At 38.6% G+C, this 21,747-nt stretch overlaps 1 protein-coding gene across 1 annotated transcript in view; it reads right to left on the bottom strand.

Moving 5' to 3' along the window:
- The window catches only part of PI15 (peptidase inhibitor 15), a 28,545-nt gene extending 7,450 nt beyond the window's left edge, over window positions 1–21,095 (bottom strand). Inside the window, exons 1-5 of the mRNA XM_071737803.1 lie at window positions 20,873–21,095; window positions 19,981–20,322; window positions 2,128–2,246; window positions 1,725–1,857; window positions 1,456–1,571 (exon numbers count right to left, since the gene is read on the bottom strand). Of these exons, the coding sequence (XP_071593904.1) occupies window positions 1,456–1,571; window positions 1,725–1,857; window positions 2,128–2,246; window positions 19,981–20,253 (641 nt within the window). The 5' untranslated portion in view covers window positions 20,254–20,322; window positions 20,873–21,095. The remainder of the gene's footprint in view (window positions 1–1,455; window positions 1,572–1,724; window positions 1,858–2,127; window positions 2,247–19,980; window positions 20,323–20,872) is intronic.
- Window positions 21,096–21,747: the final 652 nt, after the last annotated feature.

The raw sequence follows: 21,747 nt of genomic DNA, 5'->3' as shown, positions 1-21,747 counted from the left end.
GCTTAAACCAGGCAAGACCACTCAATATCCTTTTTGCGAGTATGAAAGAAGTAGATGTAAAAATCTTGATTCCACTGCCTATGAATCAAAGAGCTACTCAAAATCTCATCCAGAGTAAAAGCTTGTAACTCCAGAGTTTGGTTAGCTGGCTGAGATACAGTGAGATTTTTAGACTGAGAAAATGTGAAATATCATTAATTCACTGTTAATTGATATGCAAACTGTGTCAGTTTTAAGTAACAGCTGAAAAAATTTTTTTCCTCTATATGAACATGATAGATGTATTCTAGGAAGTTTCTAATTTAATATTTTTCAAATGCTGATGTACAAAAATGATATTTGCTTTTCTCTTACAAACTTTGATTCCACCTTGTCCACGTTGTGGAAATTAAAGTCAGAAATTTGTTCCTCAGATTCACTTCTTACCACCCTTTCCTAGTAGATATTGCAGACAAAAGGATAGAGAAAATCTTGTTTTCCAAAGGCATTTGATTTCAAGTGAGTTTTCTTATTAAATTCTAGCTTTTTTAAAGTTGAAAAATCTTTAAAAATTCTTTTACTCATGCAACAGCTAGAATAATGATATATTCTTGCATACTCTCTACCGCAAATGGACTTTTGCCACTGAAAGTTTATGGGAAACATGCTCAATTAATTATACTCACATTCCTATACAGAATTATGGCTCTGCCTAATATTATACAGGCAGAAAAACCAGCCATTTACACTGCCCATGCTGCTTTTGAAGCATTAGTCCAAACCAGACCTCAACTTGAAGCTCTCCCAGAGTCAGACTTTATTGTCACACACACGTCAGTTTGGGATGATATCTAGGAAACACTGGAGAAAATTAATTCTTCATTTCAACCTAAAACAGATCTCTGCACATCTACCAGATGTAAGGCCACTCATGGGTGTCTATGATGTACCTTTTGAAGGACCCTAATATGAAAGGCAAGATGAGATTTGTAGACACCGAGCTTAGGTAGATGGACTTCGTAGGAAACCTACACTATGGATGCAGCATGATAATAGCAAAGCTATGTGGGTAACAATATGTGTTCACAATAAATCAGAGGGCCTAATCTGCAGTAGGATTTCTTACCTGATGAAGTCTAGCTCAACATGAGTAAAATAACAGTGAAACAATTAGGAACTGAAAGTAGAGTCATCACAAAGGAGGAAGACAAAAAGAATTAAAATAGTAATAACAACAATAACAGAAGAAAGTTTTTTGCTTTGTTCCATACACAACAAGTTATTTCCTTTTCTTCCTCATACACCAAAGTCATGCATTTTCTGTAAGCTCAGACGTAAAGTTAGAATGAAGGAGCAGCCCTTAGAAATAGCACAAATAGAGGCCAAGGTGCAGAAAAAAGGAGTAAGCAGTCCTATGTGAGGACCAAAACATGCACAAAGTATAAAAATAAACAATATTCAAAGAAAGTAACTCACTTTGGGGCGTAGTTGCATACCAAGTAAACAGCTCGTCGCCATACAGATCCCCAGACATTCATATTGTGGCATGTGTGGATTGCGCAGCCTATACGATTGGAAGTGGCCCAAACCATCTGAATAAATATTTATTATTGGTGAAGTCCATATTGAAAAGAAATATATATATATATACATACACATTTATTTGAGAGAGTGATATAAATAAATCACAGAAAAGTCCAGCTTTAGACAGTAGTTTTTGAATAGAAGAATGTAATTTATATAACCTGTGTGTAGTGGGTGCACATGGGTCCATAGCATCGCATGGGGCACCGGGGGTTGCAGTCCTGAGGGTAAGGGAAGGCATAGTCCTTCACCTCATCATACCATGGCTTTACAAGCTGGAGAATAGATCGATACCTGGGTGTGTTTAAAATACAGAAAGAAGAACATGTCACTCTAGACTTAGGCATTTTTAAAGTTTCTGTTGCTAACCCCTCTGATGCAAGTCACCTAATATACATTTCTCCATGCATCACTAGGGGCACAGCATTGTGCAATAATACTCTTAAACCAAATAAACATAGATATCAATAATGGCTAGAGTACTGGACACATCAGTCTAAGATCTGGATCTTAAAGGATGCTAAAAGGCTGAAAAAATAATTGTTCTGTATGGTATCTGCCTACCTTCCAGTTCTTACAGACAGGTTCTGGCCCAAGAATCTCAGTAAGTAGGAAGGCCCATGGTCCCAAATGCATGTAGCAGCCCAAGCCTCTGCAGATTTGGCAAGAGTTTCATCCCAAACCTGACAAAATAAAAGAATTTTAACAATAGAACAGAAAAAAACAAAGAGCAATCACAGTGCAAGAACACAGGAAGCAAACATCTTAAGTCACAAATATGCCACCATAATCCATTAGAACTTTAACTAGGCAGGAGGCTCTTTAATTCAGAAAACTGTGGGTCAGCATGTACAGGACCTAGCAGGATTTTCCCTGTAGCTGAATGTAATTCCTGCCCACATCATGAAGGGAAGACAGGTATTGACATCTCTCCCTTTTTTTTCTGGAAAAGCCCGTCACTGAACAGGGCATTCTCCTACCATTTTACCTCCTATGTTAATGAGATCCATTTCTGGAATGAGATGGGACTCAGACAGAAGGTTAAAGCAAAGAAGAGGGAAGAACAATTCAGCACAGGTATTACATAACCCAAAAAACCCCAACACATTTGAAATAGGATCTCAGGAGTACCTATAGGCAGAACATATGTGGCAAATTTTCATAGTTAAACCCATAAGGTCAAGTAAAAGGACAGAAAGGCAAAGGCTATGGACAGTTTCCAGGTGCAGTGTGTTTCACTGCTTTCTTTTGTATGGGATCTGACATTGCTTCCTGCCTGGAATAAAAAGATAACAGCTCTGTAAGACTGCTGTCTTCTGATTTCTTAAGTTCTCCTCCAATGATAGGAACAAGACGAGTGGAACTTAAACGCCACCTCCTTTACATCCTTTGCCTGCTCACTTACATGCTTGATTTGCAACTGCTATTTTCTCCACAGTAAATGGTCTCACCTGAGCAGTATCAGAGATATCAGCAACAGCATGAAAGAAAAAAATATCTTCATTGTTACATTACATGTATGCACAAACTGCAGTATATTGTAGTGTCCAAGTGATACCCAAGTAGGCTGTAGATCCTGGAGTAAGATAAATTTTTAACACCCTGTGGACTGTTTAGTGAATTTAGGTGAAAAGGTATGAACTAATTTGGTAAAATTGCCTACCCACCCCTTCACAGCTTTTTAAACACAAACCTAAACTCATAAATCTTGGGTGGCTATGAGACAGAGTATGCTTTCTGAGGTAGGAAATAAGAGGCAGAGTCAGAAATAAACTTATCAGAGGATAAGGTGGACCACATCATAACTATTTCTGTGCTATGAGCTAATAATGATTTCTATCACTGAACTCATAGTTTTAATTTTGCAGATGCACTGAGTAAAAAGGCTGACCACAGATTATGGACAAGGACAATAATTAATGCACTGACCACTCTGGTAGTTTTTGAAATTTTTCTATGTGAAATGTACCAAATTTAGTGTATTTTATGAAATTGCTATATCACTGAACCAAGCTTTTGCTAACCTGGAACGGGTGAGGTACTTCCCAGGGAATACTTTGACTTCAGCTTGGAATAATGAAGGAAGTTTCTTGGAGGAGTTAGAGATAAATCTATAACTTAGGAAGAGAAGGCTAAACTGGAGAGCTGGGGTACAAGAGAGGGGACTCAGGGCTGCTATAGCCCCTTCCAAAACTCAAAAAATGCTCCAAGGCCCAAGACAAAGAAAACTGTGTACAGGCAGACATCTGTTCTGCTTTGTATCTGTGACTTTAAGCCAATTAGCTGCATGTGGCCAGCATGAAAATAACCCTTCATGTTCTGTGGTGCATCAGTGGTACCAAAAAGAGGTCTGAAAGAGGGGACAGCAATAGGTTCAAGCACAAAAGCATGCTTGGAAAGTGTGCCTGAGAGGCCAGGGCCACAGTCATGGTTGGGAGCCTGCCCAGGCACAAGGGAATGGAGGAGAACGTGGATCCAAAGCATGGATCCAAACACAGCTGCCTAATGAGCATCCATTTGGGGCAGCTCTGCCAGGACTGTGACACCCCATAAACACCCTCCTTTACTGGGATTAACCATCCTCCTGGCATGAGTGCTTCTTGCCAGGAGGCTGAACATGAGGTCTGCATGCTTGGTCCCAAGTGACCTGGCTGCAGTCCCACAATAATTTAAATGTGTACTATATTTGCACAAATAGCACCAAGCTCCTGACTTCCACACAGCAGATTTTTGCTTACTAAATTGCCTCGCAAAATAGCATCTTAGGTGATTGAAAGAAATATTAAGACTGAATTAGGTTTTCACCTTAAATTAATGCCCTCTCTAAACTAGGCAAAGCCTTGAACAGTGTGACCATTGCTAGTCCACTTTCATTTTTCCTCACCTTCATTTTCTAGTTCTCTGGAATCATTTGCAGTGTTCAATAGGCAAAGTTCCAGGGGGTTATTTCAAACCCAGTGAAAAAGCCATAGGTGTTGCAAGTAAGCACTACTGTGATAAACATTACACTCTGCTTCCCTTCATCTGTTCATTCTTGACCATTCTATGGACATATGAAATTTTTGGCAAGTACAAGAAAAAAGAGAGAGAATAAGAAAATAAATTGAATATGTAATAAGGGGGAGGGGAAACATATGCAGCAGCTTTTAATTTCATCCATTCCTATATTAGCAGGCTGGCAAAAAGCCCTTGTAGAGAGTCCCTCCTGCTATGCAAATAATTTGTTTTCATGGGAGAAGATGAAGTGCTTCATCTTCCTTATTTTATTTTGTTTTCCTAGAAGAAAAGGTGATCTCAGTCCCCCTAGGACTAGATCTATATCATCTCCACTAGAAAAAGCAAAAAAAAAATATAGGCTGAAATAAAAAATTTTTTATCTCACAATGACCAAAAATCATCTAAACTGTTAGAGACTGTACCATTAGTTTATCTGAGTCCACACTCGTATTAATTCACATCTGAGTTGAGTCCCCTGTTCTGGGCATGTAAGAAAATAGGGCAAAGACATTTAGATTTTTGAACCCATGAGGCTTCATTGATGCACTTAGATAAATAGCATATAAATAAATAGAAAAAAAACCTAAAAGCAGAAACTGAAGTAACTTGAAAGCTGGAGGGGCAGTTTCTGAATGAGGAGAAAGCCAAAATCTCAAGGTTATTAGCAAAGATTTTTTTAAAAAATAGTGTGATAAAGAGATTTATAAACTCTGAAATGATGGCAAATCCAGTGTTTCTATTAAACGTGTTAGAGAAAGCTGCCTGACATGAACAAAAAATTCAAAATGAAAAAGGAGAAAGATTTGCATACAGAGTGGGTCAAGATTTGAGGACGTGACTCATCCTCAAATACTAATCATGAAAATTCCCAAAGCTAAAGTATGCTCACCCTCTCCCCGGGGATGGAAAATCTTCATTTGCTAGGCTGTTAGTGGTTAGGGTTAGTCACCTACCTACCACACAGCATAAAGTTCCTATTGAAACTCTCCAGATAACTGATTTGGTCCAGCATGGAAACCCTTCCCACTCCTCAGCCCAGTATGAGCTGCAATAGAGTTAAGCATCTCACCACACTTCCACTTGGCAGCTTCGAGTGGACATCCTTTGGCCAATTTATTTTTCTTTCCTCAGTCAAAGATTATTTTCCTAGAAAGCTGTCGACTGTCCTCTCTGCACTACTCCCTGCAAAACAACACTGAAAAACTACACTTGACTTGAAAATTGTCCAGGAGAGTGAATACAGGGATGAGGCCAGTGCTTCTACACAGGCAGTTTCAACACCAGAGACCATTTTACAAGGATTTATAAGGAAGCTCTGGAGTGTTCCCTACACTCACACAACACATGCTGGTTGAGAGTCAGGAATAAAATCTTAGCAGTAATTATCAGCAGGAATTTTACCCATGATACCAGAATTTTACCCAAGATTATTGTTGGGTTTTCTATTTCCCCCTATGAAAATATGACAAAATAAATTTTGTTATTCCTATAATGTATAAAAAGTGATTGACTGTAGAATGAAATGTCTTTAATGTTGAAAAAAATTTCTTGAAACACAAAAAGAGAGCTTCCTTCCTTAGGGGAAGATTTTCAATGTTGTGGGTATCTTGGGTTAGTGCAGTGGTGTCCCGGGAAGTTTTTTTAATCCTGGTTAAACCAAAGCAGTGAATCACAGTTATCTTGTATCTTCTTTTTCTATAGCTCCTTCTATAGCTGCATTTTGGCTGTCTTGGATAATTGATATGTAGAAGGGATGGAGTTGCACTTTTGGTCTTTGGTGGAACAGGAAGTCATGGTCACAACTATCTTCTTAGGTATTAAAGTGATGGTGAAGCTGAATAAACATTATGAAGAAAAACAAGAGGAAGCAACTGCAATATTACTATAATTTACAGAACATAAAGCTGAAAACAAGGTAGTTCAGAGAGCAACCTCATTATTTTATCTGTAAGTAAAAAACATGGGATAAATGTACACAAAACATTAAATGGATCTCTTTTCATTCAAATCACTTGTTCTTACTGCAAACTTTCTAAAGGACTGCAGTATTACTGTTAGCATATTGCTACTCTGGATACATACACCCTGTTGTAATGTTATATAAAAATTAGAAAGTTGCATACTCCTAGTTGTAAATGCACTGCTGTAACATCTCTTAGCACAGCCTGAACAGGAAAATTTTGCTAACATCTTTGAATGATGGATGTAAAAAGTCATGGTTAAATCAGACTAAAACAGAGGTGGGATTCAAAACAGAGTTTTCAGGGTCTGGAGCACATCGCTGGTGCTAATGAAACATCCAGCTTTGGGATTTGTCAGTATCCAGGAACTATGTCATTTGGGATCTGTACCTTTATGAAAGCAAAGGGTGCATATTCACTATAGGTCTTCAGAATGACAAGGTAAAGTAGTGAATGTCAGCCCCTCCTTGAGGACCTTCTCTTTTCAGGGAGCACCTCTCAATTTCACAGCAAAAAAAGGCTGGAGTCCTTCTAGTCTGGCTTCATAATATTTGTCTCTGTAATTACATAAAGGTTAGGCAACTAAACCTTTTTTCTTCAGTAAGGTCTGGTTTAGGACTCCTGGATACCAGTGAAGCTCATGACATGACTGTTTTTTACTTGAATTAGCCTCAGCTACATGGCCCAAACACAGGCATCACATTTGTGCCTGGAATAAGTACCAAAACCCCTGGGTTTCAAGCTGACTTCATGAGATATCAGTTTGCAGTTCACAAGGCTCTAGGAAGCAGTTTGTGTCTCTCAGAGTTCAACTTGGCTATCCAGAGGATGCCAGCACCTGGAGTAAAGGCTCCATTGGTCATTTTCTGAGAGATTTTTCTGTCTCTGGGAGAGCTAGAAAGAGAACGTAAGTGCATTTAATGAATTTTAATTTCATAACTTGATGAAATAGACACTCAGTCATAAGGGGTTTGTCTATGACTATTTTTTGTTTCTAGATCACATGCCTCAAAGTTTCTCACGGCTTTGTAAAAAATTTTAAATATTTTGTAAAAAGAGAGAGAAAAGAGGAGAGAGAACAGTTCTTTTACTTTGTCAAGGCTTTCTCTCTTATTTTGAGTGATGCAAATGAGTTCTGGGATGTTGTAGATCATCCAAAATATCATTAGCTAAGTCAAGAAAGCTAAAATACAAATGTCTTGGAATTCGCATAAACTCTTGATAGATGCTTTTTCTTCAAAACAGATAATTCCTACCCCTGTAAGTTTTAAAATATCATATTCCTAAATCACTTTTATGTATACCAGAAAATGTTAATGACTTGGTTCCCATTTCTGCAAGAGGATATCTCCTCACCTTGAAAAATAAGCAAAATTTCAACACTTCAGGATTTTAAAATGGAAAAAATATCTGGCTGGTCTTTAAATGGACATCCATTTCTGTAACATCTCTCACACATTGTCAGAGAAAATGAGAAAGACAAATCATAATTTTCACTTTGTATGTTGCTGATATTTATCCTCAGATTTATGATCTGATTGATAAATTCTGCAAAACATGTTGTGATATTTTTTCCACATTAAGCAATTACTGGCTTCTTCCAAAATCATCAGTCAGATCTGTCAACACTTTATTGCCTTTACTTTCCTTGTGAGTGAAGTTGGAAAGTCTTTTTCTGATGATTTACTACTTAAAAGTAAAAATAATGTACATGCAGATAAAATATTTATTTCTGCTTTCTTACAGGTAGAAAAAAAAGGACTCATCCAAGTAGTAAAATACCTTCCAAGTAAAACAGATGTTCTATTGAGTAATATCTTTAGAGCTATGAAGATAAATTGAGAACTAAAGTTTTTGCTGCTCACGCTGGAGATGCCACACCTGAGAAAGAATGACTGATACTGCCACCTGGAATTGCACCCTTTTGTAGGTTGTTCTTAAAGTTCAGAATGTGGAAGAACAGGAAGTTACTATCCATTATTTCTGGCAAATATGGGGGGGTGAGTCAAGAAATCAACCTACCCTTTGCTCTCCTGGTGCTACATTATGTGATGTGTGGATAAAGAAGTGTTATTATGACCATCTAGCCACTTTACATGAGGAAGCTGAAATACTTTAAATTTTCCTGATTTTCAAAGACAAAACCCCATCTTTTTGTAGACTAATTGATACATTCCCTGAAGTTCAGAATACAGATTTCCAGCGACAAAAGAAAATTATTAGTATTTTTATATCTTTATGTATGCTTTGCTGTCTGAGATACATCATCACCACAGCAGATGGCAACCAACTCCCCTCTTCTCTGCCAATACTCTGGTATGCTATTAATGGTAACAGGGAGCAAGAATTTGTGCTAAAGTGAGCAGAATACACAGTGGTACACTGTGTTAACACTTCTTTCATTCTATGTGGATATCTCTGTGTAAAAACTTTTAGAAGCTTTTAACTCTATAGCCCTCATTGTCACAAAGGAAACATGAGAAAAAAAAAAAAGAAAAAAAAAAAGAAAAAAGAAAAAAAAAAGAAGAAAAAGGAAAAAAAAAAGAAAAAAAAAGAAGAAAAAGAAAAAAAAGAAGAAAAAAAAAGAAGAAAAAGAAAAAAAAGAAGAAAAAGAAAAAAAAGAAAAAGAAAAAAAAGAGAAAAAAAAGAAAAAAAAAAAAAAGAAAAAAAGGGAAAAAAAGGGGAAAAAAAGAAAAAAGAAAAAAAAAAAAAAAAAAAAAAAAAAATAGGAGAAGTAGGAGCAGTTCTTCCCTGAGACTGCCTGCCAACAGTTACTAGGTATTCCATACAGATATGTTTTAAACCTACAGGGTCTGCATCCAAGCAATGGAGAACTGTGCTTCCAATCTTCTTTTGACCTCATAATCCTTCATCTTTCCATGCTCAGTTTTATTGGCATAGCAAGGAAGTGCCCCACGCTTGCACAAGAGTACAGCAGAACCACAACAGATCATTCATTTGAATATTCAGGACCAGGAGCAGTTCTCAATATCTTATAGTTTGGTTTTAGTGGTTACTTTTTGGTTGGTTGGTTGGTTGTTTTAATATGACTTATCAGCTAGGATAATTTTCTGCATATTCCTTAGTGACAAAGCAAGTACTTTAAGCAAAAACTACGCATCCTGGTCATTCCCTACTCTCCTATGAATGCTCTGTGTGTCCCTCAGGTGAGAGCTGCTGCCTGTAATGCCACGACAGCCACAGTGACAGCCCCTCAGCTGGCTACCACCAACTCTGCAGCAGGAGTGACAAGCACCAGGTAGAGGTTTGAGCATAAATCCAGAGGAAAAAAAGTGTCTTCTCCTCTTCAACTTCTTTATAAAACTGAAGATGTGTAAGAAGATTGCAAAGGAAACCTTGGGATATGCAATTTGTATACAGTTGCATGGCAACACTGTCACATTTTGCAGTACAATTTTGTTGCCAGTTTTGGCATCTCGTTTGTAACTAATACATACATACTATGTACTCATATTAACATCTTCAGATTCTTCTTTGGCAAGAAAAAAAATGCACATTGGCTCCGACACACTTCAGAAAAGTGGCCAGTAGGACTTCTAGCAGTGATCAGTCAAAAAATTTAAACCTTTCTCCCTCAGACTTCTGGTTTTATTCTCCATAAGCTCTGTGCCTTCACTGGTTTGCCCATCTTGAGATCAGAAAATCTTACTTCCAGAATGGCAGCAAGTGAGAAAGATGAAAACCTCGATTCAAGTGATTTCTTCCTGTGAGAAAAACCTTGGGAAGCTGAGGTATGAAATCTGACATCTCCAGCCCATCTGTGCAGCTGCCCTCCAAAGCTGCTTGCACAAGTCCAGGAGCAGATTAGCAGATGTAGGCTGCTGCCTTCCAATATGCAGATCTTGTCCTCATGGGTCATTCAGCCATGCAGCCTTGCCTGGCTGTACCACTGGAACACATGGTGGATATTTGTCAGAAATCCCACTGCAGCTTGCAGGGCATGCAGGGGTCCTTTGAACAAGTTCTGCCCTTCTCATTTGTGCAGCATTTGAACCTGTAGCATTTTCAGGTGCAGAAAGTTTCTGTAGGACCTCCCACCACGTCCACTATTCCCAATCTGGCACAAAGCTTAATATAACAACCCACCAACTTTTCTGCTTGCATGCTTTTTCAGCAGAGTGACTGAAAGAGCCTCGTCTCTTGGCCTTCACTTTTTTTCAGTACATACTGTGTGATGAAAACATATGAGCTCACTGGAATTTATAGACAGATTTGGCAAACTTTATATATTTATTTGGGCTCTGAGATCATTTGGATTCTAGGCACTCTCTCTAAGAATATGAACACGTTTTGCTCCCAACTGCCACCTGTTAGAAATCTTACTGTGCATACTGTAGTTGGTGCCTATCACAAGTGCAAGTCCTTTTCCAAATGCAGTAGGTGGTAATTAGAAAGTATATGCAGAAAACAGCCAAAGTCTACCCTCTAGAGACAAAAAATCTTGATGGGAATCACAGTTCTGTACTTCATTCTTTTACAAATAAATACAGGGTCAATACATCAAGCTTCTTGTCACTACAACTCAAAGTAAAATTGTGCAATGTTTTATAGTCAATTTACTCTCATGTATCCAAACTTCCAAACATCTGATTCATGCTTCTGAAAGGCTCAGTATTAGAAGGTCTGTCCTATAGTAATTGGGGCATCACCAGACAGATGTCCAAGAGACTTCATTGCCAGAAATTCTTTTCTTATGAAAATTCAAGTCTACCTTTTATACAGAAGTTTATACTCCTGTGTGTCTTTTTGGCCCAAGTCAAACTCCTGTTATTAGAAGCTTGACCACTGTTAATAGTCAATCTGTTTCTTCTAAAGGTTGTCTGCATTTTTTTTTCATGTTTGGCACCCGGTTTTTAAACAATGAGAAACAAATAAAATTGGTAGGCTGTCAGGTTTAATAAGAATAATCTTCCCTGATAGGCTACTATTTATTTAGTTTTTAAAAAAGTTAAATATCAGAGCTACATATCTTAAAATATTCAGTGCTTTCCTAACCTACTGCAAGGCATGTTTTGGTTGGCAAGAGCTTATCTCAGAAGTGGTAACAAAAAGGAGCAAACTTTGTCTAGCTCCATGTCTCCCTGACCATTGGTCATGAACCTGAAGAGAAAGGTGTCTGACCTCTGCCATTTTAAATATGTTCAGAGCAAACTGCCTTTTCTCAAAACCAGAAAGTGTGAATGAAAGATTTCTTTTGTAGTATTTTGTTTGTCTTCTATATGAAAATAATCCAGTCTTTACTTTTTTTTGTTTTGTTTTGTTACTAACCACTGGAGTTTTTCATTAAAACAAAAATGTTCCTAATTTCTTCAAAAGTTTTCAAAGAAAATACTTATTATTTTTCTAAGTAGCTCTAACTGAAAGATATGACAGCATGACAAAAGAAAACACATAGCTGCTTCTCAGAAGAAGCTTCTCAGAAGAAGCAAGCTCGATTTAAGATTCTTTCTCTTGATACAGATTAACTAATATTGCTGTCCAGATAGAGATGCAAGACCAGTTCATTCTGAGTTAAAATAGACCTCAAAGCCCATCCCAGGGCACTTGCAGTTACATTCATGGGTGGAGGTGCCTGTGCTGAAGATAGTATTCTGTATACAAAAAATAAACATGGTTATTCTGGGGTTTTCATCTTTTGCTGTCTTTAGGACACACTTCTTCACAGACCTGGATAGACTGTTCCTCTTTTCAGATTTTTTCCTCAGGTAAGGAAAGAAGATAAAAATGTTGAGAGGTTTAAGCTTACTGTCATCTCCATTCATTTATGAAACAAAGTACTATGTACTTTGGATCAAAATTCTTGTGAAAAATGCCCTGTCTCTGTTTTTAGCCAAGAAGTTCAAGAGGTGCTACATTTAATAATAAAGGAATGTCTAATTCTGAGTGCTCTGGGCAGGCTGCTTTTCTATCTGAGACTTTAATAGGTTGTTTTTTGTTTGCTTAAACTCCTAGAAGGCTTTCTGCTAATACTAAATTTAAATAATGTAAATCTTCCCTCCTAAAACACCAGCGAGATGGATGTTTTAAAATTCTTATTCATAAAGCACTGGAGAGGAGCTCTAATACCAAAGCAAGTTTAACACAGTCAGTATCACAATATTTATCAACAGCAGCATTTTTGGGGAAGTTCTTCAGATTTTTCAAGGAGCACTTTCCAGGAAAGGTCATTTCTGTTCAACTCTTAAACAGGTCTTCTACCATTCACTCAGAACATAAGTGATGGCTTGTGTACTTTATAGAGCCAGCATCCACTTGGATTTGACCCTAGATGAACTCTGGGTTAGTTACTGAGACTGAATGGGGGTTCCTAACCTTTTGTAGATGAAACTCTGATAGAAAAATGAGCAGTATCCTGCATCTCACTAACAGTCAGAGTGGTGCAGAAGGAAATAGATAAGTCAGTAAACTCTATGAGGCAAAAGAGAGCTAGGTAGCTCTATTGTGACAAAATTAGCAGAATAAGTTTCATCTGCTCTTGCTCTTCATCAGTTTCCTGGCAGTTGCCATGTTTTGTCTCCACTGCAGAAAAAGGCTGAACATGCTCTAAAATGACTTCTTCCTCCTAAAGTTGTCATGCAGACAGACACCCCTTGCCACGTAAACCACACCAGTCCTTTCTGGTTTCTTCTAATTTTCTGAGGGGACTAATACTCCAGAATCAATTAATTAGCCTGTGATCTTCAGACATTCCTATACTGGGTTATGGCACCAGGCAGAAGGGACACACTCAGCTGGCTAAAGAGAAACACAGGCTGTGGAAGGGAGAAACTGAAACCACTGAATACACTTCCCCATTTCACTCATTCCACTTGTTCTCACCTCACTTGTGGATTCCCAGTATAGAGAAGGCTAAAATCCAAGGCATACTGGGGTAGGCAGACTACACTAGGAAAGCTCCAAGCTTCTTGGAATCTCTCCTCACAGAAGGCTGGAGTGGATTACACTTAGATTTACTTTGTGCTCTTGCATGATGAAAGGCAGATTAAGATCTTTGCACCCTGATTCACCATATGATTACGTATTTCAGTTTTTACCATGTATATAGGATTTAAGAGAACAGGAAAGAGTGGAAAGAGCAGGCTCCCAGTAGCTTCTAGAGTAAATCCTCTGTTTTGTTATGGAACTTGTGTCTTCAGGCATGCAGACTTAGAATGATGGGCTTAATCTGCTTTGGAATTTAAGGGTGCTGTTCACTGTTTTAACAAAAGAGCTGTAAATTGAGTTCAACTGTAAGCTGTTCCAATATGCAGAAGCATTGTAAGATATGCACATGGAAATTAAGGAAACATTACATACATGCAGGCATATTGATTAATGCCAAGAAAACTATCAGTAAATATGTAAAGGGTAATGTTTGAAATTAAAAGGGACAGAAATGTTATTGGGCAGTTAAAAAGTGCATATAAAGATTAATTATCTGAGTTACAGAGTGAAATATTTAGCTTAGACATTTGGAAATCATTTCTATTCCTAAGGTAAAATATTTGCCAAGAGATGTGACTGAGACGGCATCACTATGTGTGTTCAGGAGTAGACAAGATGAAAACCATATGTATTTAATGCAGAAGGAAGTCCTGCAACATGGCAGGGATAAACTATATGAATTAAAAGATCCTATCCAACCCATTAGACATAAATCTTGAAGAAACTAGCCCTGCAATCCTTACTTGCAGACATGGATGGTTTCAGTGGGACTATGTAGATGAGCCAGGGCAAACAATTCAAGAACAAAATGTCCTCTAAGATTTAGAATGATCTGTAAGAAACCCCACTGACAACAGCAAAAAAATAGGTAAACAAGTTGAGAAACGTATTTATCAGAAGTGCTTTAAAACTGGAGAGAATACCAATTTAACTCACTTTTTCCATGTCCATATAAAAAGCTTTAGGAATTAAATAGGACTTCGGAAAACTTGAATTACCTTTTGGGGGTTTTTGTTGTTTTGGGGTTTTTTTGTTGGTTGGTTGGTTGGCTTTGGTGGGGATTTTTTTTTTTTTTTTTTTTGGTTGGTTGGTTTCGGTTGAGGTTTTTGCTTGTTTTTTGGGGGTTTCTTTTGTTTGTTTCAGTTTTGGTAAAGTTTGGTTTAGGTTTTTTGTTGGGTTTTTTTGTTTCATTGTTTCTTTGGAGGTTTTTTTAGTTGTGTTGCTGATCACTCATTGCGTATTCACTGGGGATTTTGAAGACATGAAAAATTTAGGAAGACTTTCAAATTTGGAAGTGAAATAATAAGGCAATTGTTTACCTTTGTGGCCACTAAATGGGCTATTTTCTTGCTTTTCTGATCTGGTTTTGTATGTTGTCTTCAGATCTTCATAGACAGAAAGCAGTCTTGAAATTTGTCACCTCAGCAAAGAAGGTCACTCCTGGGCCATACAGAGTGCACAGACTTCCCCCATGACTCACATGGACTGCCTCAGCAAACTACAGTAGAGTCTTTTGGAACAGTTACTTTTCATTTAGAAAAACAGTTCATTTCCTTTGTCCATGTTATCGCAGTCTTTAATGTGGATTTATTAGAAATAAAAATGCTCAGACTCTCCATAAGCTTCCAGCTCCTCTGCCACCAGCTCATGAAAAACTATCTTTATGGATCCATGAAATAACTCCTGGGTATCCAAATTAACTCATTTCAGGCTATTCTGGGAATATTTTATAATTTCCAGTCCTACAAGGTGACATGTTTAAGGAGGGGAAGATTTTCCCACATATAAATGTATTTATGGAATCACTGACCAAAAATTAATTGAAATTTTCTCAGAACATTATAGCATGGCTTGGTATGAAAGGGACCTTAAAGATCATCTAGTTCCAAGTCCCCTGCCACGGGCAGAGACACCTCCCACTAGACCACGTTTCTTAAAGCCGCATCCAACCTGGCCTTGAACACTTCCAGGGAGGGGGCATCCATAACTTCCCTGAACAACCTGTACAAGTGTCTCACCACCCTCACAGGCAAGAATTTGCTCCTAGTATCTAATTCAAATCTACGCTCTTTCAGTTTGAAACTGTTATTCCTTATCTTATCAGTGCATGATCTTATAAAAAGTCCCTCTCTGGCTGTCTTTCTATACATAAGCAGATTCAAGTTTATCTAGAGTGTATTTCTGGTCTTAAAATCTTCAGACAGCATTTCATAAATATTCAGCTTCACATTTGTGAGTGTGTACAAATACATCTATTATACTGGTCCATCTATTATACTTCAGACATCCTACTGCCAGTCAACTAATGACCACATTGAACTATACAGATCTCAGGACTCATCCTTGCAGAACCCCACTCTTTAAGTCAGCAGTGAACTACCCTCACAGCTTGTCTTTTGGTAGGGCTCTTTAACAAGTTAGTCAGAGTACCCTGAACCAGAAGAGATTTTCCCAGTTTGAATGCCATAGAGACTGGTGTTCAATGTCCATTAAGGCCCACTTATATCAGTTACTGCTTCTGCTGGGTGCATGTGAAGCAGGAGCTTTACTCTATGTAAGTACCTGCTCATGTGGGTTTTGCACACACACAGTGACGTAGGTTACAATGACCACATGAACTTTCAAAACCTGGTGTCAAGTGGGAATAGTTGTATAGAAAGTGAAAATAATATTTAATTCTCATAGGAACAGCTATTTCATTAATGAATGTTTAGGGAGCCTAAAGACAGTACTACTGCATTATGAATGAAATGTTTTATAAGACTGAAATTTCAGCAGACAACACATTGCAAATCTTTACTGGCCTACAAAGTAACTGAGATGTTCCAGAAAGTCAACAGAGGCCTCTGTAGTACAGAATTAACATTCACAGAAAGGGATTTTTCTTGGTGAGAGACTTCCCCTATATTTGGGAATTTACATACCTTTCACAGTAAAGAGCTGCAGGCAACTCTACACTTCACTTCTTCTGAACCATTGATTTTATGACAATTTCTGCTTTCTCCAGAAAGAGTATGCAAAGCTAAGTGGATTATTTTAGTCCTTTGCCAGGTCAAAAGGATGGTGCGATCTTTCATTCTGCAGATACGGCATCATGTTTTTAAGCACAAAAAAAGACTGGAGAATGTGTCTTAGGATGAAGTAAATCAAAAGAAGACCCAAACTGAAAGAGGACATTACTTGTACATTGGAGGCCCACTTTCTTTCACATAATACACTGACTCTAGATTTGTACTTGGAGAAAAACTTTCAGTTGAAGGCACCAGCTGTACCAAAACTAGAACCAAAAGAACTACTTAAAAGTCTGATGCATAGGGGGTGCTAGTGCCCCAAAAGAAAGATTTCCTGAAATCCAACTAACATCAGACACACAAGTTTCTTTCACTAGGCACTGATAATAGTTTCTACCATCACTAATTCTGACTTCCCAGCTGTCTGCCTTCATTGGGAACTGCATACAAGAGACTGAAGCAGCACTTAGACCCACCTCTCCCAACGAGAATTAAAATACTTTCCCATCTCTGCCACTGCAATCTTTGAACTTTCCTTGCCTAGCAAATTCAAAGCCATTTTTTGATACCTCTCACCCAAAGTCCTACATCACACAAACTTTCCAGACAGTAGGTACAAACACAATACTGCTCAAGGGGTTCCAAGTACCTAAAAATGCACTGAATACATGAGAAGCAGATTGCATCAGAGGAATGAAAAAAATATGTCTAGGAAAAAAAGTAAAAAAAAAAGTTGGGTGTGGAGAACTGGAATCATGAGAACCAACCTGTACAGCTAAATCCTCAGTTTTCAACAGTGGAAGAGAAAACTCAAATTTAACTGTAGAGAAGTGAGATTGCGGTACAGCAATTTATGAGTTCCTAACACAATTAGGAAAAAAAGAACAAAATACAGTTTGACTGTGGACAAAGAAAAGATGAGAAAACATCTTTTTCTTGTGCTTCCAAACTGCTTAGTCTTTCTCTACTTCAAAACACTTAGCAGAGATTTCCATAATCTACTGCATCTGTAACTAATTCCAGCTCTTTTTCATGTGACATCCTTTTTAGTCATTGCTAGGCAAAATTGGAAAGTCCACTTTCATCACTGCCACTGCACTTTTCCATAGTTTTCAGAAGAGGAACACACACTATGTCAGGTTCTCTCAAGGACAGCGTATGCTGTCTCTTGGTAATGACGTGGGTTTTGTCTTATTTATAAAAATGAGTACTGAGTGACACAACACGTTTTATATATAAAAGCAGCAATCGTATGTTCCCATAACACAAAAAAAATGCTGTGCCATACCTTGAAACTATACAGAGATCAATGAATTGACTAAGAAAATTCAAAAAGGGGTACCCAATTGATACAGGAGTCCCCAATCACTGTATGGGTTACAGCACCATGTATTCTTCATGACCTTCCTACAAAAAACTTCCTGTAGCCACAGAGGCAAAAAGCTAAATAGATGCTGCCATAGCTATAAAGCAGATGGCAGAGCAAGCTATGTGTCATGCTGGTCACTGGGGTTTTTCTGCTCTGTAAATTTATATGGGATGCACAAAGACTAAATTTTGAGAGAACTGGTGTCAAAGGGGTTGGTTGTCACTTGGTGATCCAGGTCCAAATTGCACCTTGGATCACTAGCTACATAGCTTGACAGGATGCTTTGAATTCTGCAGCAGGATGTCACATAGTACTTTCAGACTGGAAAATCATATGCAAAAGGAAGACTTAGACATTGCTCTTGAGACTACTGGTGGGGCTGATGCTGACAGAAAGACAGGTACATCCCATGGCTGGTTGGTACTGGGAAAAGCACCAGCTAATAAGAAGGGTGAGGAAAAGAAATGCATGTAAATACCTGCAGAGCATGGCTTCAGTCTTGACTTTGGATCAAACCTTGTACAGTACCCAGTGCAGAGAAAAGCTGTGGCAAGTATACCCAGCTTAGGTAAAATCTTAGCCACTGATGCAGATGAGTGCATTAAAATACGTTAAATCAAGGAAGACTGCTTTCTCTTTTGAGGTTGTTTGTTTGTTTTGTTTTTTGACTGAACAGGCTAAGAACACTGCACTTACAGAACTCTTGGGAGTATGACAGGGTGCTGGCTTCACTTAAGCAAACTGCGGGAGCACATTTCTAAAACACACAAGCCAAGGAAGGGCATGGTAGGCTGCCATTCCCTCAGACATTACAACAAAGTTTATTTATACAGAATCAAAGGAAACATCAGTGGAGAGCACAGCAATGAAAATTATGACCCAGCTTGACTTCTGCCCCCTCTGTTTTTTCTCTTTCTGACCTTTCCACTTAACCAAACTTCAAACTCTGCCTATGGAATGGCAACAGGCCTTCATTCTGCAACATTTTGAGTGCACTGAGCATTTTGAGGTGCTGCTGGGATATGCTAAGCAGATTGTGCCATCAAATCCAGATTTAGGTAACATCTGTGATAGAAAGATATCCAAGATGTTAGTCATTAGCTGCTAAAAAGGAGGAGTTGTTATTACTGTTATGCCCTTTTTATGTCAAGCTGTTGGTGTCCTGTTTCTCAAACCTGTTAACCATCCGTTGTCATATGAGAAACTCTGTGACCTTGAGCAGACATTATGGTGTGGAAGCAACTAGCTTGTGCTTTCAAAACAGTATAAATACCTTACTTAGAAGGTAGGAAAATGTTTGCTTGGCCAACCTATGTTTAACATTAGAGATCCACAGTATGCATGCATTCAGAGTTGGAACACAAAATATCAAACACGCTGCTTTAGCTACAAGTGCCAAGTATGAAATCACAGTGAATGAATAACTTCTATCATACCTGAAGGAACAGATAATACACATAACAAGTATTTGCCAATAAGGGGAAAAGGTGCCTGCCACAAACATGACATTGAAAACTACATACCAGAGAAAACATTTAAAAGTAGCATTGTCTTTAATGGAAAAATAAAAGTATTAGGTGCACAAAAACAATAAGTAGTAAATAAAACATATAAGCATGAGACAAACAGGGCAGCTCATTAATTACTTCACAAGCAGAGTTTTACCATTTTGTTTCTGAAGTTACTATGTCTGAAAGAAAATTAGAAATGGTCACTGTCTACCTTTTTGCATTTGTCAGGGCAAGGACCTTCAAGATGCTCCACAAAAGAAATGAGGCTACTAATGATTAGCACTTTAAATACATGCAAACAATCACACCTTGTGATCACATCCTACTTTTCAGGCCAGCAAGGAGTTAACTCACAACTTCTTTTACTTGAGTCCCAGAAGCTTCCTTGGGACCAGTCATGAAAAAGGTAAATTCAGTGGGGCAAATAAGAGTTTCAGAGTTCAGCATTATCTTTTGCTTGTTTAAACAAGTGCAACTTGAAAAATGTAAGGGAACAATATTTTATTAAGCAATAAGAGTTAAAAATCATTTGTCTACTTAACTAGACCCTCACTATTTGTTTAAGAAAATGAAGTCACTGATTTACAGTTTGCTTTACTCTAAAATAAACAAAACTCACTTACCATGTATTCCATGTTGGAAGCAGGTGGGAAGACTTTGCCTCTGACTTGATTATGATAATCAAGAATGGCAATCATGTCATTCTGTGAAATGTAGCGCTTCCGCCTGGTTTTGGGAATTTTTGCAGAGTCCAGATGAACTGCCAAAGCTGTCTCAATGTCAGTGAAATTATTGTCTGACAAGAGTAGGTCAGTGGAGTTGGGTAACACTAATGCACTTGTTTCACAGAGAATGGAAAATAAGAAAGTACAACTGATTGCAGTGATTACTGTCATTTTGGGGCCAGAGGAGAGAGACAGGCCACAGAGGTACTCTGCTTTAAGTCAGGGCAGTGGAAAACAGATCTGTAGGAGAGAAGATGTCAAAGATGTGATTCTGTACATCTGGGTAGCAAGACAAAGTGAACTGGCAGACTGTGATCAAAAAAATTAATCTGTCAGCTCATACATAAAAAACAATCCAGTCAGAATGTATGTTACAGAGCAATTTTCAATAACCATATGAAGTGAGAATATGTTGTTACTACAAACACACCAACAGAAGTATCATTATACCATGAACTACACTATCAGAGCCAGTAGTATTTCTGAAATAGTGACAGTGCTATCACACCAGATCAGTCCATAAACCACACTATAAATCTTAACTGGGGAGACTGCAAGAAACCTCACAGTATGTTTTCCACAGAAAATGAAAAATATATCCTAGGCTATGCTTGTCCCTTATGCATGGATTGTTTTGACACAATGTGGCAGAGATAAACTAGTAGGTAAAAGACAACATATAAAGCATGAAAGCATCTTAGAAATAGCATTCAAATCTTAACTTCAGCAAAATGTGATGAGCATTGGCAAAACTGCATGCAAAGCAAACTTATTGAGCTGAATGGCTTACCTCTGGATAATACCAAGAAAAAAAAGAATACAGTCTATTGTTCTCCCAGTATATATAGCACTCTCCTATATGATGATATGAACCTTTGTGAAAGGAGTGTCTCTTATTACAAACACCCAAAGAACAAAACTCTGCTGGTTTTAAAGCTTCTGGCCACAGGAGCTGCTAACAGCTTTTATATGTTACAGGCTGTATGAGCCAGAACAGGCAGTTTCTCTAAAGGGATCTGCTTAGCCAAAACGGGAGGGGAGGAGTCCTGCAAAGCACTCAGACAGCGATTGGGTGGCATCCCTGGAGTGTAGGTGGTTTGGAGATTCAGTCACACCCCCAGTTTCTATAGTACAGAGAGGCAACGTGAAAGACTCTCCCTTTTTTCGGTAATTCCTACCTTTTTTTTTTTTTCCTTTTTTTTTCTTTTTTCTCCCATGTTTGTTTTTCCCCCTCATTTCATGAGCACCATGCTGGCTTGGCTAACATTATTTTTACCCAGCTCCTTGAGCACCCATGAAGCAGCATGAAACAAAAGACAGTTTTGCAACCCCCCTGTTGCCCCAGCCGCAGGAAACGGAACCCGTGCAAAGCTCTCCTGTCCCTCCCATCCCATCCCGTCCCTTCCCGTAGGTTAGGGTGTCGGAGGAACCGGAGGGTGCCCCCCTGGGCCGGGCCCGGGAGCAGGAGGCAGCCCCGGCTCCACCCCTCACCGAGCAGGGCGGATGATCCAGGGGCTGCTGCTCCCTCCTCACCGATCGGCCGCCCGCTTCCCTCCCCTTTTGCCCTCCCTCCCCCCTCGCTTGCTCACCCTCAAAGGCACGGACACACGGGATAAAAAGTCGAGGCAGGTTGTGGCTGGCCAGTATCAGCTACCTGAACGCCTG

The sequence above is a fragment of the Heliangelus exortis genome, chromosome 2, assembly GCF_036169615.1.
Source record: "Heliangelus exortis chromosome 2, bHelExo1.hap1, whole genome shotgun sequence".
NCBI classification, from domain to species: domain Eukaryota; kingdom Metazoa; phylum Chordata; class Aves; order Apodiformes; family Trochilidae; genus Heliangelus; species Heliangelus exortis.
This window is presented reverse-complemented; position numbering and strand designations above follow the sequence as displayed.